This window comes from Brassica napus (genome assembly GCF_020379485.1).
Source record: "Brassica napus cultivar Da-Ae chromosome A2 unlocalized genomic scaffold, Da-Ae chrA02_Random_1, whole genome shotgun sequence".
In the NCBI taxonomy this organism is placed as follows: Eukaryota; Viridiplantae; Streptophyta; class Magnoliopsida; order Brassicales; family Brassicaceae; genus Brassica; species Brassica napus.
Genome location: NW_026013928.1, coordinates 97,411 through 112,516, shown reverse-complemented (window position 1 = coordinate 112,516; position 15,106 = coordinate 97,411). Strand labels below are relative to the sequence as shown.

Below are 15,106 nucleotides of genomic sequence, written 5' to 3'. Positions count from 1 at the left end.
TTTCAACTATTATACGTAAAAAATTTATTTAAAACGTTTTTTTAAAGAGGATTTTATATTTCAAGTATGTTAGTGGAGTACTTTTTTTTTCGTGAATTTATTCGAGATGAGATTTTCAATCTTTTAAACAATATAATTTATGTTCTATACATAATTTTTTTTTACATAACTCTAAAATCTCGGACTGATTCTTCATATTTTATTAGTTAATTGTGTTACATATAATAAAAATAATTACTTCAAACTAAAAATATATAAAAATCGAATTTAAAAATAGTTATATATAATTTAATATACAAAATTTACATACAAATAAAAATGGTAAATGTAACAAATTAAATATATTATCATCCGGCGTAGCGCGGAGAAAGGATCTAGTATTTCATAATTAATACTTTTGTAAGAACCTAGTGTCTTCCTTAATTTTTTAGTATTTTGTGTACCTGCTTCCTCTATTCGAGACTGTGGTCCACTCTGTGAGGAACCCTAATGCAACAAGCAATTCAAATCCCTCTTTCCCTAAATTTAATTAATACTTTTGTAAGAGTTCTCGTTTTTTAATCCCTATTTGAAAGTTCGTAGGCTTGTATATCTCGTAGCTAGGTATACATGAGGATACCCGCAAGCTTAAACCATTTTAAACTCTAGGATACATGTTCATGGGATTATTTCACTTTGATACGATGAATCGAAACCCTACACGTTCCGGATGCTTGTATAATGAAACTGACAAAATGGCTTCATTAATAGGCTTCTGATATGGCTCTATATTCTCTACATGAAAAAATTAATAGTTACTTGCATGTTGGTCTAAATGAAAGTTGTATTTGTTGGGTAATCTAGGCAATGGTAATTTGTCAAGCTTCATGCGTATTCATATGTTTATACTTGCAGTGAATGAATAATGAGTTAAATGACAATATGGTATTGAGAATCCATACAAAAGCTTCATTTTCACCTACAGGTACTGCCTACACTAAAATATCTTCTGGAAACTGACAGATTCTGATGCCCTCATTTGGTAAAACATTTCTTGTTTGATTTTTCTATGTTTCTTGATATGATGTCTTTCAGTTTGAAACTCTGCACGAAACTTGTGATCTTCATTATATAGAAGACACATAAGAAAAGGACAAACTCAAAATATGCCATTGGCTGATTTTTTTTTAGGCCGAGGGAGAAAGTCTTTTAGGTTTTGAAGATGGTGGAGATTTAGATAATTTTCTGCACCCACCTCTCCTCTAACCAGCTCTTCCCTAATGGTCAAAATCCATCACATCTAGCCTGTCACCATCACTGATATAGAGTAAGTTATTCTTCTGATAGCACCAAAACTTACCACTGTTACCTGTCCTCCGTATTTGTATGTCCATTACTATTGATCTCTTAATTTTCATCAATTGGATTCTCATTGATTGGAGATAGAATATAATATTTGGTTAGCAATGGTAGTAATACTTCTATAATGTTACTATTAATATTTTTTTCTGAACATTTCCATGCTGATCTTGTTATTGGCATATCCTCTACTGTGAAAACAATATTTTGCTATGTTACAGTTAAGATGATACGAAACATATATATATATGCGGATAAGTTGTATTGTAGACTGTAGTTATGATACGCTTTCACTGCTGCAGGTTTCTTCATTTGATACATTTAACTTCCTAGAAAAGGTATATTTACGGGTTGGAAATCTCTGTAAGTATCACCTAAGTTTTGCGATACCAGGACTTTCTCATGATGTGTCAAACAAGAAATTACAGTGTCATATCAGACCCACTCTGCAGATTTGCTACGTAATATAGCTTTGGACTTATTTTAGTTTTATAAAATATTCTCATTTACAGAGATAATAGCTCCTAGGGTTCATTGCTTAAATTTTGTTTTGCTGGTTGCAATAATAATATGGCTACGTATATAAAAAAAATCCATAAATTAACCAGCCATGAAAGTGGATGATGCGTGGAAACCTATCTTGCGTGCCAGAGGAGATGTCTCTCTTTGGCCACCCTTTTGTTGCCATGTGTTATTGGCGCTGACTTATATTTCAAATCCTTTCTCTTTTGATTTGTCTGGATTGATTATAAAATATAGCTAACAGCTTCTTCCTCCTGTCAAGTTCCTTTTTATTGCCCTTCTCCTCCATCATTACCTACTGGCTACTCAGAGAAGACCTTTTATGGATTTCATAAAAAAGATGATGAAACCTTCTAACTTAATTAAGTTGATCTATGTTTATGTGTGTGTAGAATCTTTTCAGTAACAGGAAACTCCAATAACCTCTATGATAGCCTCATTTATGAAAATAAATAAATTGTATACTAGATTTGGGACTGTGAAGAGACCGAGCAATAACTATGTGTTGTTATTCTCCTTGACAAATGCAGGGTTTGGTACTAGGGCATAGTGATGGCTACTGATGAACTGCTTCTTAATTAAAGACAAGTAAGAACCAATTGATATGTGTTTGACCGTTTGTCCATTGAAGACGGCTATTCCCGAGATGATACTGATATTGCTTAAGACAAGAAGAAGAATTTACATTAAATGATTTTTTCACACTGGTAAGGGGATGCGTATGTGAGAGAAAAAATAGAAAAAAAAATGGAGTTGAAAGGTGAAAATGACATGGTTGTTTTGGTAAACGAATAGGAAGGAACCACGTGATGAAATGGACATGAAGAGAAAAGGGTGCTAGGTTTAATATAAATAGAAGTAAGAAGCAGTTAGTGGTTGTGAAGAGAGGAGGCAAGCGACCAAACCTCAGAGAAATAACAGTATTAGAGGAAGAAAAGAGAAACAAGACCGTTGTTAATTAGATACAGGAGATCAGCGAACATGGGAAGATCTCCTTCTAGTGATGACTCTGGTCTCAAGAAAGGTCCTTGGACTCCTGAAGAAGATGAGAAACTTGTGAACTATGTCCAAAAACATGGCCATAGTAGCTGGAGAGCTCTTCCTAAGCTTGCTGGTACCTTTTAGATTTTGTTATAAGCCTATTTTAAGTTTTATTGAGTCTAAGCTTCTCTCTCTGCAGGTCTTAACAGGTGTGGGAAGAGTTGTAGGCTAAGATGGACGAACTACTTGAGACCTGACATCAAGAGAGGGAAATTTTCTCCAGACGAGGAACAAACTATCTTGAACCTTCATGCAGTTCTTGGAAATAAGTAATTAATTTTCTGATTTTTATTTTTATTTTTAATAGTCAACGTTTTGTGTTCTTGTACTGATTACTTATGATGATGATGATGTTATAAGGTGGTCAACGATTGCAAACCACTTACCGGGGAGAACAGACAACGAGATCAAGAACTTCTGGAACACTCATCTGAAGAAAAAGCTGATCCAAATGGGAATAGACCCAATGACTCACCTGCCTAGAACTGATATCTTCTCCAGCTTATCTCAGCTCATGTCTCTGTCCTCTAACTTAAGAGGTTTTGTTGATATGCAGCAACAGTTTCCAAATGGTCAAGACCAAACTATACTGAAACTCCAAACCGAGATGGCCAAACTCCAGTTGTTCCAATACCTTCTCCAACCACCTACCATGAGTAACAACATTAGCAACCCTAATGACTTTGACATTCTCAGTCTCCTTAACTCCATTGCCTCCTTCAAAGAAATTACCAGCAACAATCTAGACCTTGGTTCCTATCTTCAGGACTTTAACAGCTTACCATCCTTAAAAACCCTAAACTCCAACATTGGACCATCTTCTGTTTTCCCCCAAATTCCTGAAGACAATCACTTCAAGTTCTGTAATGAAAGGGAGAACTTACCAGTATCTCCAATCTGGCTCTCGGATCCTACCAACTCTAACCAGAACATGCTACCATCTCTTGATCCTTCCTCTGCGGTGAGTGATGATATGATTAGAAACCAATATGTTATTGAACATGTCAATAGCAATCTCACCTCTTCAAGTCAAGAGTCAGGAGCTTCAGCTTCAGCTGCATGGCCTGATCATCTATTGGATGATTCCATATTTTCCGACATTATTCCTTAGCCTTTGCTGGTATGTTTTGGAGGAACTCGAAATCGAATTTACGCTTGGGAGTACTGTGCTTTGTTGGATAATTTATTTGCATATTAATATATATTGTAGAAACATAATATGTATGGGTGTTCATGTTGTAGCATGTACAGTATAGTACAGGTTTCATAACTCGTATTTGTGCTGTATCAATGTCTTTACTCTTTAGCATATGTTTGTACCTTATCGCCATGTTTTTTTTTATATATAGAGATGACTTTTGTGAAGTGGAGGTCACTTCTAGTTGTAATTAGGTTTTTTTGGATCTTTTGTGTTTACTCTTCCTGATTACAAACATTCGAATCATGTATGAGTATAGATACAAAAAAAATCTTTATCTTTCTTACAAAGCAGAGATCAAACACAATGAAATTATAGTCCTAGAGAGAAGCTTATATGTCACATGTGAAGAACATGTATTCAAATTTCCAGCTAACACAATTTAGAGTTTCATTGTTGCATTATTGCATAATCATTGATGAAGTTATATGCATGATCATGTACTACATAACTTTTTGCTTGGCCAAGAACAAATAATGGAAGAATTGAAAGAACCATATGTTCAGCTGCCCATATTCTTTGGCTGTGTGGGAATGTTTAGTCAGAGGAATTCTAAAGGAGAAATTCACTGCAGTGTGGGATGATATAGTGGAGATAATATCTGGTTCGGCCTATCCAGCTACGGAGATGTTCCTCTTAAGATACTCTTTTCAAGCTGCTCTTCATAACATATGGTGGGAGAGAAATGCAAGAAGGCATGGAGAAGAACCGAGAGATGCGAGACTGTTAAGTAAACTGGTTGATAAAACCATTAGGCTTCAGCTTTTGGCAGTTAAAGCACAAGGCCAGGAATATTTGGAGAAGGGACTGAGAGCTTGGTTTGGTACAAGACTTGTTTCAGACCCACCATAAAGAAGAAGGAGATAGAATTATTTTTTTCATTGGTTTTGGATAGGAGTATATAATCAAAAAAACAGATGCACTTGATGTAAAAAGTTTTTTTGCTTGAATAAATTTTACATTCATTCAAAAAAAAAAAAGAACCATATGATCGTCTGGCTAACGATAAATATAAGAGGGCAAGTAGTTATTTAATAATATAAAATCAGATATGTGATGTCAGATCAAATGATCTCTCTCGTTAGGTTAAAGAAATGTATTCACTCACTCATTGAGTATATAATTTGACTTCTTTCGCCAAAGATCGAGTGACCCGACAAATACATGTTAGTATCCATTTTCTTTGTCAACTGGTTTGTATCTATGTTTTATCTAAACATTTTGGATATTTAAATCAGATTTTATTTTGATTAGCCATGATAGGATACGTATTACGTAGTCAAGTATATTCTCGATGAGTCAAAATATTTATTTATAATATTCAAACCCACGCCTATAACGGAAAGAGAAATCGCATTAGATATACAAGACTAGTGTGACAAATCTCAAGTGACATTATTATGCACGACTACTCCAAGGTTGGAGTCAACGAGAAAAGTCAAAATAAAACTATTCAAAAGAGGTAACAATCAAACATTGTAGTGCCCAATTCTCTTACACAGTATCCAAGTCAAAGATAGCCCATGAAAACAAAACATGTACACACTTGACATTACTGAAATGTTTGAAACAAAAAACTTTACAGTAAAATCAAGATTTGATGTTTGGTCATCTCCCACCTGATAGTTCAATAGCATCTTGGTTATTCATAGAATCCTCACCCCAATCAAACCTCCTCTGCATCCTCTCGAACTCGTGACGTCTCGTGACCTCCACGTTTTGCCACTCTTCCCACCTCTCCGCAAGACCTTCTCCTTCCAGCATCCTCACAACTTCAGACATCACCGGTCTATCTTCCGGTGAGCCTTGCGTACAAAGCAAAGCCACTTGTATCATCATCTCCACTTCTTCTTTCACATAATCTCCATCCAAGTTCTTATCCACAATAGCTCCCAACCTCTTCTCCCTTTCCAGCTTCTTCACCTGTCCAAAACCAAAAAAAAAAAAGATTATAATAGTAAATAAAAGGTTAATTGTGTTACAAAAAATAAATAAAATAAAATTACATACGTGGTCAAGCAACAAGACATCATCTTCTTCCTCCAAACGTGAAAAATCTATAGCTCTTTGTCCTGTCACAAGCTCAAGAAGCATGATCCCATACCCGAAAACATCGGTCCTCTCCGATGACTTCCCTGTAGATAGATACTCCGGAGCAATGTGACCCATTGTTCCTCTAACCTGAGTAGTCACATTAGTCCTCCTAACATCAACCAACTTAGCCAACCCAAAATCACCAACCACGGCCTCAAAATCCTCATCCAGCAACACGTTAGCAGCCTTCACGTCTCTATGTATGATCTTAGGGTTGCAATGCTCGTGAAGATACTCAAACCCACGCGCCGCTCCTAACGCAATGCGTTTCCTAGTCTCCCAGTCAAGAACCGGGTCCCCCGCCTTGATCTCTCTGAGACGGTGCGCGAGGCTGAGGTTCTGCATGAAGGGGTAAACCAAGAGGCGTTCCGTTTGAGTGGTGCAGAAACCTATGAGGCGGAGGAGGTTCTTGTGGACGGCTACGCTTATCATCTCGACTTCTCGCTGGAAAGCAGCGTCTCCACCGGGAGATTCGAAGTCTGTGAGTCTTTTGACAGCGACTTTGGTGTTGTCTGGAAGCACTCCTTTGTAGACTTTCCCGAAGCCGCCTTGGCCGAGCACGTTCTTTTCGCTGAAGTTGTCTGTGGCTAGTTGGAGCTCTCTCCATGCAAATCTTTTTAGCTGTCCAAATGCTATTCTCCTGTCCACTTCACCTAAGAGATAAAGTTTGAAGATTTTAGCCTCTTTATTTCACACTATTTATCATCAAATAGGTATATGCATGATTCTAAAAAAAATCGGTCTAGGCGACAAATTAATCCTAGACAAAATGATTTTCTTAAACCATTCTAAACCGGTTTAAATTGTTCTAAATCAGTTTAAATTGATTTTAATTAGTTTAAATTGTTAGATTAAGTAATAATGTTCGATAAATCCACATAATTACGTTTCCTTTGTTTTGTATATCTAATTTTGATAATTCGTAAAAATAATTTTATAATTAAACCTAAAAACTAAAATATTTTATATAAATATAAAATAAATCAATAATTCGTTAACCACTTCGAATAATTTGCCTAGCTAGTCTCAACTAGTTACCGTCTGGTTATTTTTTGAACATTAAGTATATGACAGACCTGCAACATCGACGAACACGTCACGTTTGTATCCTTTATGCCTATCCCTGCAGAACAAAAACACCAAGATTCCAAAGAGTATGACTGTAACTCCGGCAACAACTCCTGCAATAATGCCAGTTTTTGGCTTGCTTGAATCACCTATTCACCACAGACAAGCGCCATCAGCAGAAATAAAATAAAATAAAATAAAATATGGCTCAACCAATCCCAAAGTAATGTAGCTACCTGAACGAGCAACCTCAGATACACAAGAATGAGGTTGACCAACACCACAATTCAAGTTGTTTCCTGTGAAACTACAGTTGATAAAAACCATATCAGATTACTGCTAAAATTAGGCATGTGGGTTAGTTCGCAATTCGGTTAGTTCAGGTCCGTCGTACTCTCACCAAAGTGAACCAAAAAGAAATTTGATTCGGTTTTCGGTTAGTTCGGTTTCAAAATTTTCTACTGACGTTTTGGTTTTCGGTTAAATTTGACTAAAATTTGAAAAATCACTGCCAAACGAAGTGAAAAAAAAAAAAAAACAGATTCATCTTTAAAGTAGTGGAACATACTTGTATTTTGGGATCTCAAATAGAGTTTGAGGAATCTGGCCACTGAGATGATTGGAATCAAGCAGACTGCAAAACAATGTGATTAAGACAAAGAATGCTTTTAAAAAGATGGGAAGCATAGAAACAGAGAGAACAGTAACTTACAGATTTATCAGGTTTGGAAGACCAGTGAGTGACACAGGGATAGTCCCATTAAGATTATTCCTACTCAACGTCCTGCTTAGCCAAATACACAATGAATAAAAAGACACATGCTCCCTCTCTATACAACAATGTGCAGCACTGGAAGGCAAAAAGCTTACTTACAAGAACTGAAGCTTCTTGAGATTACCAAGAGTGGACGGTATAAACCCACTCAGCTCATTATCCTCCAAATCCAAACTAGTCAAGCTAGTCAAGTTTCCAAACTCTTCCGGTATTCCACCCGCTATTCCATTCCCCTTCAACGTACTAAAAGAAATAACAGCAAAAACGCTTAGGACAGAATCTGTTTGTAGGATGTGTTACGCTAAGTTAAAAACTTACAGAGTCTTGAGTGTTCCGAGGATTCCTATTCTTGAAGATAAAGTTCCATTGAAGTTCATGTCTGACAAGGTACTGCAAATAAATAAATAAATAAATAACTTGCTTGGAGAGTGAGTGACACTATAGAATCCAACTTACAGAGAAGTGACAAAGTTTTTGTCATCGCAAATGACTTGAGACCAAGTGCAAGGGTTCACTTGGTTCTGGTTCCAGTCACTAAGCTGATTAGGCAATGCGCGTAAGGACATCCTCAGCGCAAATAACGCATCCCCTGTAAACATACTTACTTCAATTAAATACAAGATCTCTCTCAATGAGATAAAGACAAGTAACCAATCATCACCTTGAGCGTCTGGTGAGACTAATGACAATAAGCAGGCGAGAATCAAAACGGTTAAAGTCAAAGCCATCTTCTGGAAAGTGAACATGTTATCTAGTGAATTTGGTTTGGTCCATCTACAGAACAAAATAAAACAAAAAGTTTCTTACTTTGAATGGATCTGATGCTTAATAGCAATTCCTCGTTGACTATGAATCAAAAGAGTTTCTAAATTCAATAGAAGTAGCTAAAAAAGTTAAGAGCTTTCACTAGAACACGAACTGCTCAGTTTCTGAGAACGATTTAATGACCAATTAGCTCAAGAACAAGTGAGATTAAGACAAGGGCAAAAGGGAAAGAACGATGGATCCACAAACCTCGTACCGGAGAAGACAATCCCAAAAAGAAAAGGAAAGGAAGACTTGGCAGCTCGAAAGATTGGAACAGAACCAAAGAGAACAAACAAGAAAAGGATAAAGCTTTGTCTTTTCGATTTTGTGTTCTGTATAGACTTTTGTTTGGTAAATCGCAATTATCACTCTCGCTAATGGCGATGTCTGCGGGAAAAGTCCGATGCTGGTCCACCCCTGATGCTTGTAATAATATTTTTTAAAAATCAATTAGTTAACTTTGATAATGATGTTTTCCAGTGTGATTAATACTATAAACTATGTATTGCTACGTACTCTTTTCATTTTGTTAAATATATTTTTTATGTATTTTTATTAGGTTATACTAACTCTGGTTTCATTTTAATTGTCGTTTTGTACTTAGACACACAGATTAACAAAATATTTAATTTTATATATTTTCTAAGTAAAACCAATAGAAAAATAAACTGAAATAAAAATCAATAAATTTTGTATTGAAATCATAAACCGGCATTGAAACAAAATTTTTACTATACAATGACAATTAAACTGAAACTAAGGGAGTAACTCTTTACAACGTTATAACTCTACTTATTAAAGTTTAATTAATTATAAATTATAAAAATAGTTAATCATAAAAATAATATATTTGTAATTAAAAATTAAAAAATAAAAATAAATACGCATGAAACTATTTTTAAAACAGAATGAGTATCAATTACGATACTTGCATTAGCTGTTTATATCTGTTTTGCGATGTTTACAATTCTGCCGGACATCATCATCACTTATGTATGTGTAACAAACTTACGTGTGTATGTTCGCATGCAAACATAAGTCTAGTTTCATTTTATAACCGTCACGAAAGTAAACCAAATTAAAATATGTTAGTTTTTGATAAAATGGATTTCATTAGGTTGCTGGGGTTAACGAGATCAGACAAGATCGTATAACTTTGGTTAACTAAAACCAGACTAGATCAAAATACGCACGTTTTTGTTATGTTTTAGATTTTATTCATCCAATCGCGAATGTCAAATTATCTACATGTGTTTTTGTCCGTTATTAGATTGGACCAACATGAATTCACATTCTACCTCCAATGTTCTAAAGGTTTATGTAAATATTGAATGGCCGACTAAAAAAATGTAAATATTGAATACATTTTCTAAACAATTTTCACATTACTGAAACGCATAAAGTACAACCTCAACAGAGTATATGTCATAACATAAGTTATTGCTAGATATGTCAGACTATATAATATATTTGTACGATTCTATCTCACAGAGTATATGTCATAACATAAGTTATTGCTACAAACGTAACGCATCGTGTGAACTATATCCAGTTAAAATAACGTCATAACCTCATATTTTCCCAACACGCAAGAACCAAACAAACAATCGTCGATTCACATTTCACAGAGCTTATCGTGGAGTCTGGAGCTCGGCGCCTCCGGGGACGATCCAAGACCAATCCATGATTGATGATCTCAAAACCCCAACATTTCCTCGAGTGTCTCTCTGCTATCGCCAGCCGCCCAGCACAAGTAAGTAATGTTCTAAAGGATTCATAAACTAAACTCCGTTTTAGGTTTTGTCGTTTGATGATTAGATAAAAACTTGCGGCTATACTCGACACACAATTATAATCGTACCATCTCTTCTATTTTTTTTTCGTGAAGCAAACTTATAAACATGAAGCTGCATGGTGATGCTGTCATGTTGGCAAAAAAAAAAAAAATCACTCTCAAGAGGAAATAGTTACATTTTTGGTTTCATAGTTGATTAACAGTAAAAACCAAAACTTATTAATGCACATGTTTTGTTGCTAATCGGTTGCTTTATTACTGTGAAGCTACAAAACAAAGAAAAAAAAAGAAGTTAAAAGCGATACTAATAATTGTACTGAGCCTTGCCTTGCTCAGATATGGGTCTACAGATTCACGAGAAGAGACTCAAACAGTAACGTGTAGGACATCAAGGCAGGTGAGACAAAATTGATTAATCAATTTTGACAGTGTCTTGTACCGTTCACATCAAATCGTATTCATTCTTTTCCAAAATTTTAGTTATAAGTAGTACCATTCAAATTAAATCTTATTCAATTCTTTCCATAATTTAAATTACAGAATACGTTGAATATGTATCTGTCCATTTGTATTAAAAACAAACTGTAAAGTATTGGGTTAATTATCATTTTTAGCTCAAAAGGATTTTGTCAGTACAAAACTTAAAAGTTGATGAAATAAATTGTGAACATGCAAACGTTAAGGAATCAAGAAGACAGACTTTATATTAGTAAATTCAATTGAAAAAAAAAACCAAAAAATGTTGAAAGATATGAATGCCGCAATTACATCTCTCTGCAAAGGCAATTATCAAGAACTTTTGATAATATACAAACTGAGCCTTAGATTTACAAAGAATCCAAAGGACATTTCTACTCTCAATAATTCAAAATCAATTTTAAGTAACTAAAAAAATAACAAAACCAGAGGATGATGGAGATTTAAGGGTTATAAAAATGACCATTGCAGTGGCATTTCCAGTCCATGGGTTTGTAGTTAGAATATTGACCAAGAACGGTGGTTAGTGAGGAAGGAGGCCGTACAAATCCACCGGCAAACGGGTCAACTCGGGTGCGACCAGGGAGAGTGGGAACTTGAGTGGGCATGCAAGGATGGCAGCTATTGCATTTGTTGTGGCAGCTTGGTGGTCTAGAACCTAGCCTCGCTTTAACTTCTACTAAAGCTACCTGAATCAGAAAGCAAACCATTCACTTTGGAGCAATCAAAGTGGAAAAATGAGGACAAATTATTTGAGAGAAAGATAAGGATGTGTTGATTACTTGAGAAGAACTTGGAAGCTGGACAGGTTGAAGAGAGGATGAGACTTGTGGAGAGATGAAAACAAGGAGAAGGAGAAGAAGGGTGGGATTGTAAGTAGTGAACATGCTGGTTTTGGAAGTCGGGAGTTATCACCATACAGTAGAAACTTTCATGTGAGTCTAGAGAAAGTTTGAAGACTTTGAAATCAAAAGAGAGAGGCTGGGTCTAGGAAAATAACAAGAGTCTATGATAAGAAACACAGAGACAAGTAGAAGAAGAAGCATTTATGGTTAGAGAAAGAGAGAGGGATGTAAATAAGGGGTATAATGGTAAACTGAGAGGAATGTGAAAGGAACAAGACAGAGTGGGGAAGACAGAATAGGAGGATACATATCAGAGGAGAGGCTCAGAAACTAGTCTTTCTTTCAATGTGTCACTTCAATCTTTCCTCTCATTTCTTTCATTTCATTTTATTTTGTTCATTTTATTATATAGTACTTGTTATCTCCTTTGCATTGTTCATTTTAGGCTTATAGCTTTGAGTTTTGACCAAAATTTTACATCTCATAATGGAACAAATCAACAAAACATGCACTGTTAGTTTATTAACTGATTTGACGATGCCTTCAGATTTTGGTTTGAACATATCAGTAGTAAACCGGGTTCAATGAGCTAAAATCCTTGTGGTAAAATATTTGGTCAACAGATGAGCAATGTTTAGCCTAATAGAACAGTTGCAGTAATCCGAATATAAATCTGATAGGATCTATGCTGATTGCTTAAACGAACCACATTCGTATATAAGTAGTATGCGTTGAATGTCGAATTAATATTCTTAATACCAAGATCTTTAGACTTCATTAATTGTTTCATCCTTCATTACTATTGCTAGCTTTTTCCCAATAACAATTAACAGTTTATTTAAATGTTGAGTGAAATTTTCAACGGTTTAAAAAGAGTCTAATAACGCTACATTTCACCGGTAAGTTATCTGTTTACTGACACATAGCACTGAGTTTTCCTTTTATCAACAGAACTTCGAAAGCAAATAAGGAAAATTACTGAGTAGCAATAGTAGTAAAAACTAAAAACCACAGTTTGACTGAGTTTTGATTTTCAAATAAAAAGGAAAAAGAGGTAAAAGTTTCCTATTACATATAATAATGGTAACTAAAGATTGGTAAAAAAATTGAATATCTATATATTAATTTATTCATAAATATTTTATTAAATTATATATTAAAATAAAATTCGAAATAATAATATTAGTTGGTTTAATAGCATGTTTATAACTCTTCCTTTGTTTAAAATATAGTTTGATATAATAAAGCTTAAGAATACTTATTAGTTATTAATGATTTACAAAATAAACTTATATCTCTTCCTCTGTTTAAAGTATATGAATGAAGCAAAAATTATGAAAATTATGAACTTCAGAAAATAGTAAAATATGATAATTATAACATAATTAACTTGTGAAGTTTTTTAAATCAACACGTTTAGAAAGATGAATATAGCATAACACTGAAACAATGAAATTTCCATAAAGAGACGTTCAAAATGGCGTTTTCATGCAACTGGGGAACCTCTAAATACGAAAACAGAAACGAACTCGACAGAAAGAAACATCTCAATCTTAAAAGGGGTCTAGGCAGCAACGGGCTTAGCGGCAGCAGAAGAGAGTCTAGACCTCTTCTTGGCCAAACTCTCACTACGGCGATCACGCTGCTCCTTAAGCCTGGAGGCGAGAAGCTTCTGGTACTCAGCCGCATCAGCGTTAGCCTTAGCAATCCTCTTCTTCTTGTCGGCAATTCTAGCTCTCTTCCTCTGAAGAGTCAAAGGAGTCACAAGCCTCTGGATCTTGGGGGCTTTGCTCACTTCCTTACCTTTCTTGTTAGTGAATTTGCGCCGGTAAGTGTTTACATACTTCCTGACATCATCATCCTTTCCAAGGTTGAACAGTTTACGGATCTTAGAAGCTCTCTTAGGTCCCCTCATCCTCGGCTTCTCGGTATCGGTAAGCCCGGGAAGATCCTTCTCACCCTTCTTGACAATAACCAAGTTAAGAACAGAGAGGTCTTGGCTGACAATGCAACCGCGGACAGACTTTCTCCTCCTCTCTCCGGTCCTCCTTCCGTGTCCTCTGAAGCAAGGAGTGCCTCGGTGAAGCAAGAGACGGACACGACCAGGGGTGAGAACTCCCTGTTTCATCGGGAAGCCTTGCTTGTCGCATCCTCCCATGATCTTGAACACGTACCCCTTAAACTCCTGCAAATATAGATTAAAACACAAATTAAATTAATCATTTTAAAGACAACTAAAGTAAATATTATTATTTTTTACCTCGCCCAAAGCATCTCCGCTAACTTCCTGAGAAAGCCTCTTGTCGTAAAAAGCACGGCTGCGACATAACAACCGAAACTTAAATCATTTGTCACGACAGTTCATGTCGGTCCAATTTCGATATTACAGCAGGTGATGTTCCACATTGTACACTCAATTAACTTAAACTAAACTAAAGCTAATCGATTCCAATCACAAGTCTATTGTAAGGACAATAAATTGAAATTTAAAGATCTTACAGCTTTTGGTCGTCATCGATCTCGAGCTTCTTCTGGCATCCAGTGGTCGGATTCGCGACGTTGAACTGCGATACAAAACAAAATCGAATGAAATATAATAACACATACAACTCAAGCAGGGTATCGAAGGAGAAGATGAGCTAGCTAACCTTCATAGTCTCCGATTGAAACTGGCACTAACAGCTGCCTGCGTGAGAAGATGAAAGATAAATATCTCGCGGCGCAAAACGGCAGTGAAGAACTAGGGTTTTTATGCGGATGAGCAAAATGTCCACTTATACTAGGCCAGATAGATATCATCACAATAGGCCCATATTTAATTATAACGGGCCTTAAGGCCCACGTGTTTCTTCTAGTCATAGTATCTTCTCGACCAAAGCTAGTTAATAACGAGAGGTCAAAGTTACGTGATTCATTTCCCGGTGGAATAGTCAAACCGTTAGTCCACGTACCTTTCCTTCTTCATAAAAATTATAACCAGTGATGTATTATAACATCATGTCCCTTGTGTGCTCTCTCAAAACCGAATGGATTCTGTGTCTGGTTTAGACCGGTGACTACAACTACATGCTTCGGTAATGTAGTGACTAGTGTTATGTACCTTCGGTAACTATCTCAATTTTTCTAAGATAATGATTTTGATCAAC

The 15,106-nt window shown here is 35.7% G+C and overlaps 4 protein-coding genes across 4 annotated transcripts; 1 reads left to right on the top strand and 3 right to left on the bottom strand.

Moving 5' to 3' along the window:
• Positions 1–2,606: 2,606 nt before the first annotated feature.
• On the top strand, positions 2,607–4,027 carry LOC125593926 (transcription factor MYB92-like). Its single transcript, XM_048770284.1, has 3 exons — positions 2,607–2,974; positions 3,041–3,170; positions 3,262–4,027. Exons 1-3 carry the CDS (start codon positions 2,842–2,844, stop codon positions 4,010–4,012), a joined length of 1,014 nt encoding a protein of 337 aa, XP_048626241.1. The 5' UTR covers positions 2,607–2,841; the 3' UTR covers positions 4,013–4,027.
• Positions 4,028–5,535: 1,508 nt separating this feature from the next.
• LOC125574978 (probable LRR receptor-like serine/threonine-protein kinase At5g10290) lies at positions 5,536–9,246 on the bottom strand. Its single transcript, XM_048770279.1, has 11 exons — positions 9,051–9,246; positions 8,698–8,810; positions 8,493–8,625; positions 8,355–8,426; positions 8,136–8,279; positions 7,974–8,045; positions 7,830–7,895; positions 7,498–7,568; positions 7,270–7,410; positions 6,110–6,846; positions 5,536–6,022 (listed from the first exon to the last, which is right to left on the bottom strand). The coding sequence occupies exons 2-11, from the start codon at positions 8,780–8,782 to the stop codon at positions 5,708–5,710; spliced, it is 1,836 nt and encodes a 611-aa protein (XP_048626236.1). The 5' UTR covers positions 8,783–8,810; positions 9,051–9,246; the 3' UTR covers positions 5,536–5,707.
• Positions 9,247–11,321: 2,075 nt separating this feature from the next.
• On the bottom strand, positions 11,322–12,202 carry LOC106416098 (EPIDERMAL PATTERNING FACTOR-like protein 1). The gene is made up of 2 exons (XM_013856934.3): positions 11,898–12,202; positions 11,322–11,804 (listed from the first exon to the last, which is right to left on the bottom strand). The coding sequence occupies exons 1-2, from the start codon at positions 12,000–12,002 to the stop codon at positions 11,559–11,561; spliced, it is 351 nt and encodes a 116-aa protein (XP_013712388.2). The 5' UTR covers positions 12,003–12,202; the 3' UTR covers positions 11,322–11,558.
• A 1,116-nt stretch (positions 12,203–13,318) lies between these two features.
• Positions 13,319–14,799, bottom strand: LOC125593930 (40S ribosomal protein S6-2-like). The gene is made up of 4 exons (XM_048770289.1): positions 14,609–14,799; positions 14,460–14,524; positions 14,221–14,278; positions 13,319–14,145 (listed from the first exon to the last, which is right to left on the bottom strand). Exons 1-4 carry the CDS (start codon positions 14,612–14,614, stop codon positions 13,525–13,527), a joined length of 750 nt encoding a protein of 249 aa, XP_048626246.1. The 5' UTR covers positions 14,615–14,799; the 3' UTR covers positions 13,319–13,524.
• Between the last annotated feature and the right edge of the window lie 307 nt (positions 14,800–15,106).